This window comes from Lissotriton vulgaris, unplaced genomic scaffold (assembly GCF_964263255.1).
Source record: "Lissotriton vulgaris unplaced genomic scaffold, aLisVul1.2 SCAFFOLD_852, whole genome shotgun sequence".
NCBI classification, from domain to species: Eukaryota; Metazoa; Chordata; class Amphibia; order Caudata; family Salamandridae; genus Lissotriton; species Lissotriton vulgaris.
In genome coordinates, this window is record NW_028252101.1 from 748,162 (window position 1) to 767,781 (window position 19,620).

Below are 19,620 nucleotides of genomic sequence, written 5' to 3' on the forward strand. Positions count from 1 at the left end.
AGGTGCGGGCTGGGCGGAGGCAGTGGGCCCTCGTCGCCCAGGCCACCAGGACTATAACAAGCCCCAAACAGTGCCAAAACCTTCCGGGGCAAAAGCAGAGGCCCCCCAACCCTCTCTCCCTCTTTGTCAGCAATAAAGGACGGCAACCGCCTCCCCCCTGCCGGGCCCCCACCCAAAACAAGGCAGTATACCCCGTTACCCTTGTCCATCTAGAAGGTCTTCCACCGATTTCGGTGTGATCACCGGTGTATGGGTACTGTCTGCCACTGATTCCTCCGAGTCCGACGGTGCTCCCTCAGCACCCGGGTTTTCTTCCTCCTCGATGGCTTCATCCCTTGCTCCCGACAGCTCCGACAATACTTCCAGCACTCCCCTCCGTTCCGATGATGTCTCCGCAGTCGAGGGCCCTCCCGTGCGGCCGCGGCGATTCCTGACCCTCTTGGATCGCCTCCTTTGGTCCGGCTCATCTGCCTGTTGGGACGAGGAGCCAAAACCATCTTTCCCTGTCCGGTATAGTTCGAGCCAGTCACAGACATCCTCCGGGGTGTCGAAAAACTGGGTTTTGTCATCGACAATGACGAGGAGCCTTGCAGGATATAGGAGTGAATACTGAATGCCCTCGCTCCTGAGCTCGCGCTTAACCGCTAGGAAGGAGAACCGCTTGCGCTGCGTCTCGTAGGTGTAATCAGGGAAGATGTTCACCTGACTGTTCGCTACTTGGAACGGGCCATTGTGCCTGGCGGCATTGAGGATTAAGTCCCTGTCCTGAAAATGCAGCAACCGCGCCACCACCGGCCTCGGGGTACGTCCCTGCTGTGAGGGCCGTGCTGGGACTCTGTGGGCCCGTTCCAGAGTGTAGAAGGAGGACAGACCCTCCGGGACCACCGTGTCTCGGAGCCAGGTCTCCAAGTATCGCACCATGTCGCCATCCTCTATCTTTTCCGGCAGGCCCACCACTCGGATGTTGTTCCTCCTGTTGCGGCCTTCCGCATCCTCCGCCCTCCGTTCCAGGGTCTCAATTCGGGATAAGGCGTCCTTCATCGTCGCAGCCAAGGTTCGCTGCGCCGGCTCCAAAGTTTTCACCGTGCCCTCCACCTCCTTGACCCGGTCTGAAAGTTTGCCATGGTCCGCCCTGAGGAGGCCCAGGCTCGTCGCCACCTGAGCAATGTCCTGTTGGAGGGCTGATCTCGTAGCCTCTATCGCCCCTAGGACACGGTCGAACTGTTGCTGCATCGGCGCGCTACCAGAACTTTTTGGGTCCCCATGCTCCTCTTTGTCCTGGGCTTCAGAGTCCGAGGTGGTCTGGGTGGATCCCTTGGCACCTCTAGGTTTCCCCATGCTTCCAGGGGCACTCTGTGAGGGTCTCGGAGTAGGCGTCTCCGTGTACAGGTGTTGACCACGACCTTCCCGGGTGCTTGTCCTCAATTCGGGTAAGGGCGACCTCCTTCTCCAGAGCCTGTGGAGACTCCGCCGCTTCGGCTCACGCCACCGCCACGGTGTCCGAGGGCACCGATGAGGGGGCGGAGACAGCCGTCGCCGAGTCGGGCAGACCCGTTCACCCACTGTAGCCCCGGGGTGTGGGCCACCAACTCCCTCGGATGATCTGTGGCGCCAGAGTGTCGCGCCTCCCATGTAGGTGGACTGGCCAGGAAGACGTAGCTAGTTGCGGAGTCGCGAGGTGGGCCACCGCTTGGATCACAGGGCGTCCGCTCTCGGTGCCCTCCACTGCGTGGGCACCCGTCCGGCCATCCAACCGAGTGCAAATCCGTTGCAAAAGGTCCAATCCAGTAAATGCCCAATGTCCAGAACAGCCGGGGATGGCGAAGCCGGGCGCCAGTCGACACCCGCGGCACCTCTTCAACTCAGTAGTTCCGACCAGGGGGACAAAGGAGTCCGGGCGCCATGTTGAGTCGCACTCCGCAACTCCGTAAACTTCGGTATTACTCCGGAGCAACCCTCGTCCAAGCTCCACCAGGGGCCCGGCAGGTTGCCGTCGGCACGCTCAGCAGAATGCGGGGTCTGGGGTGCCCCGCAGCCTCCGATTTTCAGGATAATCCCGGGCTTAGTCCCGGAGCCGAGCTCTCAGGCGACCATCGCCGTCGGCGCCCAAGCCACGCCCCATCAGGATTGCAATCTTAAGCTGGATTCGTACTTCAAGGGGTAGCTTGTTGAGAGACTTAAGGACTGGGAATATGTGCTAATTTCGTTTGGAGCCTGTAATCAGTCTTGCTGCAGAGTTCTGCGAGGCCCTAAGTGGAGCCAATGTGTATTTAGGAAAGCAACAGAGAGTTGCACTGCCATAGTCTAACCTTGGTAAGACTAGAGCTTGTACCATCTGCTTGAAATCCATTTGAGGCAGGAAGGGTTTGATCATTGAGTGACCTCATTAAGTTGTTCGCTCCCTTACAAACATTGCTGATATGAGTCTTCATGCTCGGGTGCTTGTCCACTGTGACTCCGAGCGATTTGGCTGAGTCTATGATGATCAGAGTGCAGTTGAGAGCTGTGAGGTGAGGCATCAGGAGATCGATCTTGGGGTGTGGTTTGGCGGGGAGATGAGCAAGAAATCCGTTTTGGAAGTGTTGAGCAGGAGATGGTTCTCCTTTAGCCAATTTTGAGTCGACATGAGGATAGAGTTTAGTGAGATGATGTTATCCAGTTCAAATAGAGTTGTGTGTCGTCTGCATACATGTGGAAGAGAATTTTCTTAGAGTTAAGTTAGTAAGAGGTTCCTGGAACAGGTTGAAGAGGATAGGAGAAAGAACGGATCCTTGGGGGACCCCCATAAGTACTGGGGAGGGCTGAGAGAGAGAGTGGTTTGAGATCTGTGAAGAAGGAAGGATGAGAACCAGTGGAGCATCCGATCTGAGGAACCCATTCGGTTTTGTAGGATGGATAGGAGAATGTCATGATTGAATGCAGAGGAAAGGTCCTGGAGGATCAAGAGGCAGGATTCGTTTTTGTCAAGCATTTTCAGGATGCCATCCAAAATGTGTATGAGGGCCCATTCAGTGCTGTGATCTTTCCGGAAACTAGATTGATGATGGTCTAAGAGTTGGCAATTCTCAATGGGAGGGCAGAGCTGGGATTGGACACATTTTTCAAGAAGTTTCGTTAGGGTGGATATGTTGGAGATAGGACGGAAGTTATTGAGATTAGTTTTTTTTTTAATTTAGAGTAAGTGAGACCTGGGTTGCTTTTAGGTAGTTTGGTATCAAGCCTTGAGATAAGGTGTGTGTGTGTGTGTGTGTGTGTGTGTGTGTGTATATATATATATATATATATATATATACACACACACACACGTCTCCAGATTAGATTTCCAATAATGGGTAAAGAACGGGCCGCACTCAGGAGAGTATCTGATTTACTTCTTGCATCAAAAAACACACAGGAGGCGTTTTGGCGCTCGCCTTCTTCTGCTGTGACAAAATGACATGTAGCACATCGATATTTTAAACGGACGCCAGCAGTATTCAGTGCCAATTCGAATCAATAACATTAACAGAGGACTATGGCCCAAATGAATGTTTACAAAGTAAGCACCATTTTGAAGAATATTAACATCAAGTTATTTCTTCTGAGTTTTCTGGTTTGATATGCACTTAATCAAAATAGATATTGTAAATTACATTTTTAAATAGACATGTTTTCTGAGCATACTCAAAGCTTGTAGTCCAGTATTAGGGTTTCATACGGTTCAAGCATAACTAATCACAGTTCATTATGCATATATTCAGACTTCAGCAATTACGCTCCATCCTAGTCCTCACCAGCTAGAGGTCATTTTCTTACTTGCTTATTCAAACAAAACAAAATTGAGCCCTGGATAGGCTTAAAGATTTGTGACAATTTCCAAACCAAATTAATTAATAATTATTTCCTAGCATGATTTAAGGCGCTTGGTAATCAATTAAACTCCAAAGATTTTACCATATCCAGCTATTCCTATATATATGAGAATATATACATATGCTGCAGACATTTTCTCAATTCATATTTTTCAGCTCTATTGTTCAGTCACCAGCCAATCTTTAGACCTGTGAACTCCTATTTAATCCAGTTAACCCAAGTGAATTGATATTCTTCCTCAGTGTTCAATCCGTAAGGAATTACTGTGTGCATATCAACTATATATCGAGACTCAAGCCTTCGAAGTTTCAATTCCCGATTTTTTTTCCCCACGATCATTGGTAGGGATATGATCCAGGCAAAATCATTTTAGCAGGTTCCTGTCACTATTGTGATATTGAGCGAAGTGTCTTGACATAGGGTATGAAAAATCTTTATTTTCTAACGCTTGGGTATGTTCTAAAATTCTCTTTTTTGTTGGATGTATCGTGCTTCCCACCTACTTCTTCATGCAGGGACAGTAGAGGCAGTATACACAGTAAGGTTTATTACACGTTAAAAATGTATTGATAGTTTTGGCAGTTCTCATCCATGGTATGTTATACGAGAGAACCGTTGGACTGTGTTTACATGCCGTACATTTTTGACAAGGAAAAAAATCCCATAACCTTGCTAATTCTTGGAACAAATGGGATGCGTTCATAGTAGCTCTTGACCAGTTCATCTCTGAATGACTAACTCCTCCTAAATGTTATCTGCGGGTAGTCATGTAATCTACCTATTATCTGGTCTGTTTTTAGGATATGCCAATTTCTGCATAATATTTTTCGCGAAATTCCTGATTCGCTAGAATAAGTGGTTATGAATCTACATGTATCTTCTTCACTTTAAGGAGATAGTGCTTTGTCTCTGAGTAGGCAGTGTCTGGGCAACTTTTCTACATTCGATAAGGTTATAAATTATAAATAGACATGTTTCACACCACCAGAGCCAACCTTCACGAAGGGATGAAAGAGGTAGCCGAATGGATGAAGAACAGCCGCCTGAAACTAAACTCTGACAAGACGGAAGTCCTCATCCTGGGATCCGCACCCTCCGCCTGGGACGACTCCTGGTGGCCCCCGCCCTAGGCAGCGCACCCAAACCAACAGACCACGCACGCAACCTGGGCTTCATCCTGGACTCCTCCCTCTCCATGACCAGACAAGTCAACGCCGTCTCCTCGTCGTGCTTCAACATCCTGCGCATGCTACATAAGATCTTCCGGTGGATCCCCACCGAGACCAGGAAGACGGTCACCCAGGCCCTCGTCACCAGCCGTTGGACTACGGCAACTCCCTCTACGCCGGAACCACCGCCAAACTCCAGAAGAGACTCCAGCGGATCCAGAACGCCTCAGCACGACTCATCCTGGATATCCCCCGTCGCATCCACATCTCCGGACACCTGAGAGACCTGCACTGGCTCCCGGTAAACAAGAGAATCACCTTCCGACTCCTCACCCACACACACAAAGCCCTACACAACCAAGGCCCAGGATACCTCAACAGCCACCTCAACTTCTACGCTCCCAAACGCCAGCTGCGATCGACCGGCCACACCCTCGCCGCCGTCCCCCGCATCCGAAGAGCCAACACAGGGGGGGCCGTCCTTCTCCTACCTCGCCGCCAAGACATGGAACTCCATCCCGACCCACCTCCGCCTGACCCAGGACCACCTCGCCTTCAGGAAGCAACTCAAGACCTGGCTGTTCGCGCAGTAGCGGACCCCCCTCCCCTAGCGCCTTGAGACCTTCAGGGTGAGTAGTGAGCTATATAAATGCTTTGCTTGATTGATTTCACAGTAACCCCTCTTTTTCAACCGGTCTATCGCTTCGTATGCTGTAATATAGAAGTGATCTACGTTAGTGCTATTTCCTTTCAATCGTAGAAGCTCCCCATACAGTATACTATCTTTAAGATTTTTTGGGTGGCTGCTTGAAGCTTCTAATGTTGAATTGCCAGCAGTCTCCTTCCTGAATAGGGATGTACATATCTTCCCTTGTTCAATAAAGACTTTTAAATTCTTTTTTTTTTTTTTTTTTTTTTGCTCATCTGCCCGCTGAAACGTAGATTAAAATTATTCTTGTTCAATTCACTTATATATTCTCCGGCATCTTTTTGTGGACCCTTGCAAAAAATAAAAAGATCATCAATATATCTGTGCCATGAAATGACACATTTGACCCAATTTTGATATTCATCCGCCCCTGCCACCTGCTTCTCCCACCAGCCCACGAATACATTTGCGTAGCTGGGGGTGAAGCAGGGGCTCATCGCGGTTCCACATATTTGGCGGTAATGTTTGTCGAAAAGGAAGATATTATTAGTTAGGCAGAAACTGATTTACTTAAGTAACATTTCATTGTGTTCAGTAAACTCTAGCGACCTGCCTTTCAAGAAATAACTTGCAGCTTATAAACCCTTCGTATCTTCTATTGCGGTATACAAACTATATCTAGAACAATCATTAACATATCTTCCTCCCAAGGAATGTCCATGATACTCTGTGGAATCCCGTATATAAGAGGGCAACATTTGTACAAAGTCAGCCAGGTAGTAGAATTGGGACATTGCCTCGGTTAGGGAACCAATGGAAGAGACTATAGGACGGCCTGGTGGTCTAGTGGCGTCCTTGTGCAGTTTAGGCAAGTGATAGAAAGTAGATGTAACTGGGTGAGGACACATCAAGAATTTAAACTCACTGTTGTTGATTATATTTCTGCCTGACCACTTTTGGGTAAGTTCATGATATCTGTATATACTTTCGGTATATTCATCTTTAGATATCTTGGCATAACAGGTAGTGTCAGATAATTGCCGTACTGCTACCCTAGTATACATTTCTCAAGACATTAAAGCCATATTTCCACCCTTGTCTAAGGGCTTACATACAACCAAGTCTGGATCACTCTTCAAATGTTGTATTGCTTCCCGTTGCCCTTTTGTCAAATTCCTTACCATCGGTAGTGGCTGTGTTGTCGTCATTGCAATCAACTCTTTTTTGACTAGTTCTTCGAAAACATCAATTGTATCGCAGGTGAATGCCGGAATGTATGTTGATTTAGGCTTAAATGGTGTCTGTATCGTTTTTTGTTTCAAACCATACCTCCTGGCTTCTATTGTTGTAGTTGTTACATCTTGCGAATTAGTTTGATCTTGACTCGACAAGATCTGAAGTGTCCTTAAGTCTTCCCCAGTCAGGGTAGTTGCTCCCCTTGTAGGTATCATCTCTGTAGGATATATGGAAACATCCATGGCACGTTGTTGTTGTATATGTGTGTGCGTGTGTGTGTGTATACACACACACACACATATATATATATATATATATATATATATATATATATATATATATATATATATCTATCCTTTGTACGATACTCCCTTTCTGGACCATAAATGAGGCACACACCAGGAAAAAATATATATATTTCTACCTGTTGTGCGCCTCATTTATGGTCCAGAAAGGGAGCATCGTACAAAGGATATATGATATATAATATATATATATAATGTGTGTGTGTGTAAATGTTACCTACTGGCGGTCGCCAGTAGGTAGTTATAGTTAGAATGTTGAGATTTTGCATTGAAAATAATCCTATTGTGAATAACTTTGGCGCCGGTTGAGGAATCTGCCTGAATTTCCTCAAATTTGCCTCGCAGTGCTCCGGTCCTTCCTTGAAAGTTTATATATCTGTAAGCGCGCCCCGGGGAGCATACCAGCGCGAGTTCGCGCACGGAAAGCTGATTGGCTCTCGGGTGTCTGTAAACATTCCAAACCGTCCGGAGCGGCCGCCATCTTGTCTCGGTAGGATCGAGGCACAAGAGGTGGCAAAAACAAAGGGGGAAAAGACCAAAAGAGGGCAGGGTAGACCCCCCTGACCCCCTAGGACTGATGTGGGGGCCATAAAAGGACCCCGCGGGGCAAAAAAAAATTACTTTTTTTTTCGATTTGCGCTGGGGTGCGCCCCGTACGCGTACCGGGGAGCGTACCATGGGGAAAAAAGAATGACAGAGTTTATAAAAAATGTAGTGCTTTTTTAAAAAAAAAATTGGAGGAAGTTCTAAACTGTTTTTTACTTTTTGTTTTTTATATTTTTTTATTGTTTTTTTTGAACATTTTTCACTGTTTGGGTTTTCTGAACAGTTTTATATATTTTTTTTTGTATTTTTTTATGGAGAGAAACAAAAAACAGGGAATTGTAAATGGCTCAACTGGAGCAAAAAAAGAAACCCAGAAAAAATTAGGGATTGTTTCGGGCTCTTCTGGTCTTCCTCAGTCAAAGGACAAAGTCAGAATAAGGAAAAAGGTGGGGGCTTTCATCATTTGGAAAAAAAAACTGTTCTGGACCAATGAAAAGTGTTATTTTCAAGTCACATGAGCAGGGCATTCATCATTTGGAAACCAAAAGTGTTGTGAACCAATAAAGTGTTATTTTCAGATCACGGGGCGCCTAGCGTAAGCGCGTCAGGACGTTTCGCGATCGTATGCGCTCGCGTGCTTCCGGGTGCGCTTACGCTGTGCGTCATATGACGCACACGCGGCTACGCGATACTTCACGATGTTGTTTTCGTTTGCGGTGATGGCGCTAACGGGAAGCTCACCTGTACGCGCCCCGGGGCGTGCAAAAGCACTGCGCTTACCGGTGAGTGCATCGGTACGCGCCCCGGGAGCGCACCGGGACAAAAAAATAAAAACATATATTACATAATTATACAATATAAAATTCGTAATAAAAAAGATTACATTTCATACCTATAGAGATTTGCTATTAAAAAACCTATGAAATTCACTGAAAAAACCATAGGTTTCACACCAGTTATAGTTAGGAATTAGCATTTAAAAAACCTATTAAATTCACTAAAAAACGTAGGTTTCACACCAGTTATAGTTAGCTGGAAATTTTACTCTCATAAAACCATTGAAATTCACACGTTATAGTTAGTTGGACTCACTATAACTTGCGCGTGCAATGCACTGCTGATGACGTCTCATATTACAGCACTCATGACATGGTCAGTGACATCACTCATGACATCACTGATGACACCATCCTTGTGATACAGTGACAGACCTCCTTTCACTGTAATGTAACCCTTAAAACACATATTCAAAAATAGAAACTAAAATTTTCAAAAAAATGGAGATACACATACCAGTTACAACAACCAATTCAATAATTCCACCATCCATATACACATCCACTCATTCACCAACAGTTCTATATAATCACTCATACGTATACTCGCTCATCAAATATAATGATACACATATATATCCTGTTACACACCGACAGTCATCCAAAAGATACTCACACATGCAAATAAACTATTGAACATCCATTTATTTGAATATACAGCTATACACACACTACCACCTTACTTCTAAGGAACCTTACACATACTTACTCTCTTAAACAATCACTTATAGAAACACATACTTATTTAAACAGGAACTCTTACAATCCCTTAGTCTCACATATACTCACTTATATACATCAATATTCACATATACTACATTAAAACATATGTAGTTACTATTAAAGACACTAGTGACAGTCATTCACTCACTAACATACACACTCATCCACCCATACAGTCCTGGACATATGCTGTCTTCAAAACATACAAAGAGTCAGTCATTCATGCATCTATGTGCTAAGTAATACCCCCACCAAACCATATAAACACTCATACTGATACTAAGAAAAACATCTAATAACCCATATACCTACACATGTTGCTACTCACCAACCCATGCAGCCACTCATACACAAAGTGAAACACTAACACATATATTTAAACATTACTCTCCAATGTATGTATTCACTAAAACTCTCAATAAACCAGTTAACCAATTTTATTTTTAAAAAGCATCCATGTAAACACGTATTTAAACATTTATTCTTCCATCAACTTTTACATATACATATATAACACATATTTATTTTTATAAAAGACACACATTCACTGGATGGTGTCATCAGTGATGCCATGAGTGATGTCACTGACCATGTCATGAGTGATGTAATATGTGAAGTCATCAGCAGTGCATTGCACGCGCAAGTTATAGTGAGTCCAACTAACTATAACGTGTGAATTTCAATGGTTTTTATGCAAGTACATTTTCCAGGTAACTAGAACTGGTGTGAAACCTACGTTTTTTTAAGTGAATTTAATAGGTGTTTTAAAATGCTAATTCCTAACTGTAACTGGTGTGAAACCTATGGTTTTTTCAGTGAATATATATATATATATATATATATATATATATATATATATATATATATATATATATATTTATATATATATATATATATATATATATATATTCACTGAAAAAAAACAGGTTTCAGGCAGGTTATAGTTAGGAATTATCATTTACAAAAACCATAGGTTTCAGGGGTTTAACAGTCTGATGTGGTGGCTTTATGGTAAGCCGTAATAGCAGCATTGTATTTTGCCTTGCAGTCCATATCCTGATTCTTTCGTCAGGCTTATTCGTGTATGTTACAGCTTTTCCTCATAGCTATGAGATGGGGGGTTTAAACCATGGTGCCAAAGTTGTTAATCTGGTATTAGGGGAAATACTCATTTTTGTATATATTTTTGCAAAGTGTAGAAGTGAGCCATGTATTGATGGCAAGATAAGCCTCCGGTGCTTTCAGAGGGAGACTAGGTTTAAATGCAGCTAAAAAATCACAGAAGCAGATCGATGAGTTTGTACCAGCGTCTCTTCACAGTAGACAGCACCAAGATTCAGAGTAGTCGCCGCATTCAGCAAAATAAAAAGTGGTATAGCATAGCGATCAGACCACAGGAGTGGTATTGACAACTCTACCACAAGATTGAATACGTTCATGAACACAACATGGTCAAGGATATGACTTGACACTCTGAGATAGCTTAATACATATGTATAATTATCACTGTAAGTTGAGGTCCCAAAGATGTTAAAACTCGAAAATGTAAGAACAAGGGGTGCAATAAGCCCCTAGAAAAGCATGTGCAAATTGAAGTGCCAGACCGTGGTGACTGTAAATAAGAGCACCTGAGAAAGAAATTGAGTGTAAACGCAGAGGGTAGCAATTCACTTTCGGGGATCTTCAACTCTGAAATTGAGTAAGTAAGGTAGGACTTGTTAACAATTGGAAGGTCGCTACACCATTTTGTGCATTCTTGACTTATAATTGAATAGCCCTCCTCAAGAGCTTGAATTCTATTAGGCACCAAGGCTTGCTAAGCCATAATTCTCAGAGAAATACTGCATGGGGGTGATCTAAGACACAGATATAAAGTATTTGTTTTATCTGAAGCCCTACAAATAATGCAAAACGAGCAAGCATTGTATTTACCTGAAGGCACGAGACCCATTTCTGGAATTAAGCCCTGGCTTCAAGAAGAAATTGCAGTTCTTACAAATGGCGCCCCATTTAGAAGGACCTAAGAAGTGGAGATTACCAGGTTCCCTAGGAGTTTCTTGTACAGAGGAACAAGAAAGAGTTTCATTGTAAGGTGTTTGAACTCGTAGAGGACTAGCAATATCCTTATGTATGGCTGTACTTAATTCCATCTAATAGAGGATCACTCCACCATTTCCACAAACGCTTAAATCCTTGGAGCATAGCTCTTTCATATCGGAGAGTGAGAGAGCATGTTTGCAAACTTAAACACATCAAAAAAGCTGTTAGATATTTGTTGCAAAAAATTAGAATTGGTTTAATAGAAGTCAGTTAAACGAGGCAATAGCTGGAGATATGTGAAAAGAGATTCTAACTTTTTCTATAATTTGCCTACGGATTGCTAAAAATGAAACAACTTAACATAAATATCTCCTTTATGCTTATAACTGCAGGGATGTGGAATTCCTATACCCTGATGCCCAGGACATATTGTTTGTGGTCAAGGGTAACACGTTTTCATGTGTACTTAGTCCTCTCAGTCACTTTCTGGGGCATTTTAAAGATGATTAGGAAGATTTGCTCCTTTATTCCCCTAGATGCTTTAAAGACACCATAGCGCTGTCTGGGTTGGATTACTGCAACACCCTCTGTGGGGATTTAGACCCAATATTTTCAAAAACTACAACGATTACAGAACGCTGCAGCCAGATTGAAATTGGATATTTCTAAATACAAATCCGTCTCACATCGATTAAGAGCCCTCCACTGGCTTCCAGTGGGGAAAAAAGTATAGTATTCAAATCAGTGTATTACATTGAAAGCACTCCAGGGCACAGGACCTTTATATTTGAGATGGCATTTGAAATGGTACGTGTCTTACAGAAACCTAAGATTTTCTCAGCTCAAACTGCTACAAATACCCAGGTACAGACAGGCATGTTGGGGAGGTAGAATTTCCTGTTGGTAACTGTGATAACCTGGAATCTCCTGGCATTAGCGATTACAAAAAACAGCACGTCACTTATCTCCTTTAGAAGATCATGAAAACCATGGCTACTCTCCAATTGACCAATGATACCCTGTGAGTTAAGACGTACCCGTCTAAACATATGTCCGGCCAAATCCAGCGCAAGACTCCCTCGGGCATTCTCTGCACTATGTAAATTGATAAATCAAATCTTGGGGCAGGTAGGACCAATCCCCTGCAGCGCAAACCCTTCGGCTGCCAGTTTCAGTACCGCATTATGGATCAGGTATCAGTTAAGGTAATATTTTTGTCCATATAGTAATGCTGTTCAAACTTGTATTTATGGCTCATTAATTGAAAGCCTTCATTATTAGGGTGAGTGTTCTAAGTAAATGTAAGCACTGACTGCACTACTGACCGTGGTTCGAGTAGAAAAATGTGTGCACAAGTTCTCAAAGTTTAGCAATATGAAGCTATGTATAATGCTCCCAGAATGCTCTGATTTTATGCATATATTTGCAGAAGCTTGAAAGCGCGATTGATGATTCTTTGCTTTCAAAATAAAATGTCCATTAAAAAAAAAATGGAAGCAGGAAAACATTTATGCTAAACTACTGTAAAATGTCAGGTGCCATTTCTTTGCAGCATCATTTAGTTAGATGTGTTGATGCATTCTAGTATTTCCCAAAAGTATTCATAATGGAAAATCAGTGTAACCAGTTTCAATAAGATTATGGGACACAAAAATAAACAAGCATTGGCAAAGCCAATAGGTCTGAAATTGGTGGTCAGCTTTTTAATTTTGTCAATGCGTGACTTGTTTTGGCATGGTTTTTGTAAAACCTTATTGGTGTGGGAGCTGCTGGGCCCTGACCATTATAACGAACATTGGCAAAAGCAATACTGGTTTTTTGTCTCAAAAGCACACCCTGCCACAGTAGTTACTGGCACCAAACTAAACTAGTTTGTGTGCTGATATGCTCCTTGTGAGAGAGCAGAATGCTGTCACTAACAGTGAAGCCAGCCGATACAAAGAGAGAGACAACATTTTTATAAACACAAAAGGTCACGGTCAACGCCAGACCAAATTAGGTGCCCAATTATTAAGGAAAGTCTCAAAAGTGCACCCATGGTATATGTCCTTACTTTAAGTGCACCTATATGGCTTTCATGAATTCCCAAGTATTTACAGAAGTAGGACAAAAAATAGTACTCCTAGAAAATATTTATTAACTGCATTTTAGCATGAGCAAAATGCATGTGTAGATTTGCTCATGCAAAAATCTTAATGTTTGCAAGTTCACTTTCCCTCCACTTTTTCCCAACTCTGGAAGAATGTTTTCTGCTGCCATTGTCAGGAGTTTAATTCCAACATTTCTCAGTATGGTAAAAGATTAGAGAAGAGTTGTTGAAAACCCTTAAAACATGCCAGTTAGTAGGTTTCCACAGACTCAAAAGGGCATTTTAACCCTGGGACTATTGCGTACCACTACCTTCAGCCCCACTACGTAGATCTGCGGAAACATGGCAACATAAGGGGATTGCAAGTATTCAAACACTACTATATGAGCCCTGGCATAACCAGAGAGGCTATATCGGAGCTCTTATATGATATTGCTGCCATAATGTGTTGCTGCACTACATGGAACCAAAGGAATTTGTGGAACAACCTGCCCCAGGAACAAGTAGATATATTAAATTCCACACCCCCGTAACTGTATAGATAGAAAAACAGAGTAGAAGGAAGGTCACACTGTTTTCGATCTTTAGTCAACAACTTTAATGATGCTCTGACCTGCCTTTCCCCTCGGCTGCTAGCTCTGGCAGCAGGCATTATGATGTAAGGAGTCAACTGTGGTAATTTATTGCATGAGCGGCTATGTTTTTTTTAAATTTTTTTTTATTTTATATAAACGGAGGGATGACCAATCTGACCTTCAGGAGCACCAGGCCTTCTTGTTGTGGAGCTGTTGGGTTGGCCAGTGAGTGACCTCTCAGTGGATCGCATCTTGCATCTTTGTTGCCTGTGGCTGCAGGGGAGTAGCTCCCTTACTCCAAGAGAGTATCTTCAGGCATTTGGCAAAGCACTGGCAGCCCTCTGGGTGTCTTGGAGACTGCACAGCGGCAGGGCGAGTCTGCGCCTTCTACAAATAATGTGGCAGCAGTCAGACTGCCAGAGTTGGCACCAAGTCAGTTGTTACTCCTCATTGTCGTTGCAGCACTCTTATTTATCCACTACTATTTGATACATCTGAATCTTGATGATCAATTTGGGGCATATGGGGTAATACCTAATGGTCTACTTACCCATGAGGTCACTACAACCCCTAGATGACCATTTCCTTTGGGGAGTAGGGATCACCTCCCAAAAGTCCTCATTCCACCACACACAATGTAGTGCAATTTTTAAAGTCATTTTCACTTAGGACTTGGACACCCTAGAGGTGTGCCCTGCCTAGCAGTGCAATATGCCTCCCGCTTCACTAATTTACCTGCCTTTTCAGGTGCCAAAGGGCTCTGAACAAAATTAGTCTGTTTCCTCTCCTTTTGATAAAAGCCATATTTGCATACCAAATGCTGTGGGCGTCTTTGAAGATCCCTGCCCATGAATCCTAATTTAAAGGCCCTCCTGTGATAGGGGATGTGAACACCCTCTGCCCACCCAGGCTTTGTATCTTAACTCTTAAGAGCAAAGGCCATCACCCTTGGGGGGTGGAGGGGGGGGGGGGGGGGGGGTCGAAGCTTGTCTCTGGTGGCAGGCTGTTGAAAACCAGTCAGACAGCACACCAGTGGCCAGCAGGTGTACAGGGAACCTCTAAGGTGCCCTCTGGGTGAATGTATTAATCCAACACAGCCATCATTGTGGGTTTATTATTATTAATACGTTATGTTTGATACCAAACATCTCTATTTTCAGTATAGCCATCATGTAGCTGGAACTGGTTTTTACCAGTGTCCAGCACATGCTTTTAAAATGGCTTCCCTGATCACTAGCAAGATCTATTAATGGAACTAGACACCACAGGGGCATATCTGCTCATGCAGGTATGTCATCACAAAAAATCTAATGTACAGGCCATGTCTTCCCTGGACCGGAAACAAGCATTCTGGGACCGGTTTAAGGGTAACAGCCCTCATCAGCCAGGCTAGCTTGACTCCAGTGGCAAAGTGAGCAAGAGACCCACGTCTGGGCATACCCTGCCAACTTGGGGAAAACAAAGCAAACACAAGAAGATGATGGATGGAGCGCTCAAACTTTTCAGACAGCCCCCCCCCCCCGTCACAGATCTGAGTTAAATCCATCATCGTTCTTTAGCTCACTTCGCCACCCCAGTTCAGACACAGCTATATGCAAATTAGTCTTGACCCTTTGCCAGATGGGAACAGTCCAGCCCGAACTGCCAAGCCATGTCTTCAGCCTATCCCTCCCGCTTTTTCTTATACAGACTGGGTGTAGGAAAGTGCCCCTTTTTGCATGGTTGCCCCCTAACGTTTTGCCAGATACATGATGCCAACTTGACTTAGTGTGCCCTGAGTCCCTGCCAACCGGTTTTCCCAGGCCCATGTTCTTTCCCAAACCTGTACCTTTGTCTCCACAATTGGCATACATCCATAGGTGTAGTTAGCCCTTCTACCACTTGGACAGGCCCCTAAGTTTTCTGCCCGGTGCTGGTAAGAGCGCGGGCGACTTTTTCGGGGGCGGCGGGTTTGGTGTCGAGCTTGTTCGGGGGAGGGGGGTAGTCGAGAGACCGACTTGCTCCCCTCTGCCGACTCTAAAAAGCGTTCCTCCCCACCCTCCACTACGCCACTGCATACCTCTGGGCCACATGTAAGTCACTTGTAAAAGGAACCCCTGGTAACAAGGGCCAAGTGACCATAGAGGGCCTCTGAGGGTATTATGCCACCCTCAGAGACCCCTCACCTTAACACCCACACTGTCTTCCAGGCAGCGTGTTTTGGTGCATACCACACTGAAGAGCATACCACACTGAAGAGCTTATATGGCAAACATCCCTGTGTGCCAATCCCACCAACACTGCCTGTGGCATGTGTAGGTCAACCCCTGTAGCATACCTTATAGACCACCAGTAAGGGCATACCTCCATGAGCAATATGCCCCTACATTGACATAGGTGCAGTGAAGCCATTTTGAGTACATGGGCCGGGAGCTTGTCAGCACAAACTCAACAGCTCCATGATGGCTTTACTGCAGCTTCTGTTCGAAGGGTCCCCTCGGGTGACCGGAAACAGCTGAATAAAGCAAACGCCAAAAGGTACCTCTGCATCCTCCACCAACCCCCCCCACCCCCCCTTCCAACATTAGGGAGCCCAGCTGACGGTGCAGGTGTCCCCTAGCTATCCAACTTACCTGCCCATATGCTGGTCACTTTCGACACACTTAAATCCCCATGCTTATGCTGTCTGACGTCTTTACCTGCTGCACATTTCATCACTTTAAAACCAGTTCAAATAGCCATCTCAAGAAATTAGACTGGATGACAGCCTAACAATGCATGGACCATAAAATGTAACACATCTTTTGGATCTGTGGTGTGACTGTTAGGTTTCACTCCTCTCAAATTGGCATTTATGTACAAATGCATGTCCCCTTCTCTGGTTTATAGAAAAATATGACTGTAGTTTATGGTGTGTACCTCGCAACACAAAAAGATGATCGCAATGTTGAACATTGTCATACATTTACCCCCAATTGATGGGTTAAACCCAGATCTGAGACTGGGGATAAATAGTTGAAAAGTTTCAGCGCACTTTCCATCTTGTTGTGTTTGTTCTGTTCGCCCCGAGTGGCCAAAGAGATCCCCAGACGTGGTTCCCTAGCTCGCTGTTCCACTGGATTAAAGCCAGCCTGGCTGATAAGGGGCAAACCCAAAACCTGTCCCAGGATGCTTGTTTCCGGTCTAGGGAGGATCAAAAGAACAATGGATTCAACCCAGATCTGAGACTGGGGGTGAGTGGTTGAAAAGTTTCAGCACTTTGGCCATCATCTTGTTTGCTATGCTGAGTACCACTTCTGCCCTTATGTACCACATGAATATAAAGCTGCTCATGCCAAGTAATTTTATGGACAATGATTTATGTCCCATCTTGCATTTCTTACACTTGCCTGCAATAATCCCCACCCATAAGGTGCTTATAGCCAGGAAAAAAAAGCACATGAAAAGCAATCCTTGAAATGGCTTAAACGTGCTTGGGTGTGTCTAGCTAGAGTATTTGGTCCAGAAGTTTGCTTACTCAAAGGGAATCCTAGCAATTATAGAAAACGGGACCCAAGGACAATAGGATCCTCTTCATGGCGGTGTTACATTTGTGGATACCTTTTGCTTAAAAAAAAAATCTGAATATTTCTGTGACTGAAATCTTTAAAAATTTGCCAGAAGTGTTAATCGTGTCTGCATCTAGATTTTAATTTTTAATTTGATAAAAATGATAGTGTATGTGTGGCCATCCTCTGGTTTACTGCGGAACCTACATAGTATCATAGAACCTACGGCCCCTTCAGGGATGAAATACTGCACCTGCGAATGTAGTCTTCCTTGTGTCTGGGTCATTAGCTGAAAATCTAAAAGGCGACCAGTGAGAGGCATCTGTTTGAAAGATAAGTGTGTACAGAGGAAGGGCATCCAACCTGTTGATCATTGAAGGAGTGGGGACAAGGTGATGTCTGCGATGAGCGGAGGTGGAGCCTGTGCATTTAAGACTATGGATGGCTCAATTCATGAGGGGGAGAAGAATTTGGAGAGGTGAGTGTCTTAGACACACTGTCTAAGTTATGAAGAGATAAATTGTGCTGAGTTGCTGATCATGTAGAAGACAAAAATGAGGTTCAGTAATTTTGCTATGGCACTGAAGCCTGCGCCACCATTCTTAATAAATGTACAGTAAGTGATGAGGGTGATTATATTGGTGGTCAAGAGCTGTAGAAATGGATGCATGTTTCAACTTATCTGTGTTTCAGTGGTAGATGTAATAACGAAGTGTGGACTAGTTTTGGACCATGGTCAGTACTAAATGTTTTATTGAAGACCAAGTGGATATTCCAGGGACTCTGAAATTATTTTCGTGTTTACACATGAATGGCTTGTGTTTTTGTTGTGGAAAGTTAGTGAGAAAGTAATGTGAAGGAATTTTGTTGAAGGCTTTTGTGTGGAATATACATATGGTGGAATAGTCATGATGTGCTCTGCAGTAGAAGGTCTACTGGAAAAAATGTGTGTAGTCTGAGACCCTTGATGAGAGGCAGAGAAGGGTCTCTGATGATAGTGGGGGGAGGGTTGCAGTAGCCAACTTGTATGCTCCCAATTGAGCTACTTTAGTCCGCCATGGACCAAATCCTTTATTAGTTCTAGCATGAGTGGAAGGAGGTCAGCGGTGTAAGAGCTGGTACAATGTATTCACTCCTATTAATTTTGTGTGTTTGCATGATTTTATTGCAGAGTTGTCCTCTGGCCTTAAACTGTAAGGTGAACATATCTGATGCCCAGCATATCTTCCTCCCTGACATCTCCCCTCACTCTTTTTGGGGGAGGGGGAACATACTATTTGTTCAAGTCTGTACACTTCTGCTGTGTTTAAATCTGCCTGTTAGTGGCTTGATTGTTTTTTTTACTTATCTTATTAAAATGTCTGGGTACTGCGTTAATGTTTAAGAGTAGTGCAGTAGGCTGACTGCTATAGAAGTGCGCTGCAAAACAATCCACTGGACGAGGAGGACTTCAATCGTCTGTTTTAAAAGAAACTTGGAATTACTTGTAATTCTAGTACTATTTAAGATAACCTCCTTTAATAGCTAATGATGTGTAACATGAAGTATTCATTCTTTTCCCATTTAGACTACAGTACCTACAGTCAAGCTGGAGCGCCACAGGGGTGAGTTTTAAAAACAGATACATATTGCGGTTACAGTACGAATATTGTGGTGAAATACTTACAGTACGAAGTGTAAGCCACGATGTAAAATCAACTTAAAATTCACGTCTTTGCTGCATTTTGTTAAAATAATTTTTGCCTATTTTGCGTTTATTCAGTGCCATTAATGTTCACTTATTTGTCAATATTCAAAATCTGAACAGAGATTTAGAAGACTGGTTTAGTAAAACAAAAGGATAGGTACTGTAAGGCAACAATGTTGTTGAACCCAAATCAGTCCGTGGATGCTGTTGACTCTTACAATTGTCTGGATGCATAAAAATGAATCGGGAGATTGTCGCCGTCCCACCCCTGTTTTATAATTAGGACTCCCGGTTTTATGGTATTTATATTTTTTACATTTCCGCCTGTCTTTATCCATATATTTTTTTTTTTGCCATTTTATCTGTATTTATCCATATTTATTTTG

At 43.8% G+C, this 19,620-nt stretch overlaps 1 protein-coding gene across 1 annotated transcript in view; it reads left to right on the plus strand.

Annotated features, from left to right (window-relative positions):
• The window catches only part of EWSR1 (EWS RNA binding protein 1), a gene marked incomplete at its 3' end in the record, with an annotated part of 116,133 nt that overhangs the window by 6,817 nt on the left and 89,696 nt on the right, over window positions 1–19,620 (plus strand). Inside the window, exon 2 of the mRNA XM_086951008.1 lies at window positions 19,115–19,151. Coding sequence (XP_086807134.1) covers window positions 19,115–19,151 — 37 coding nt within the window. The remainder of the gene's footprint in view (window positions 1–19,114; window positions 19,152–19,620) is intronic.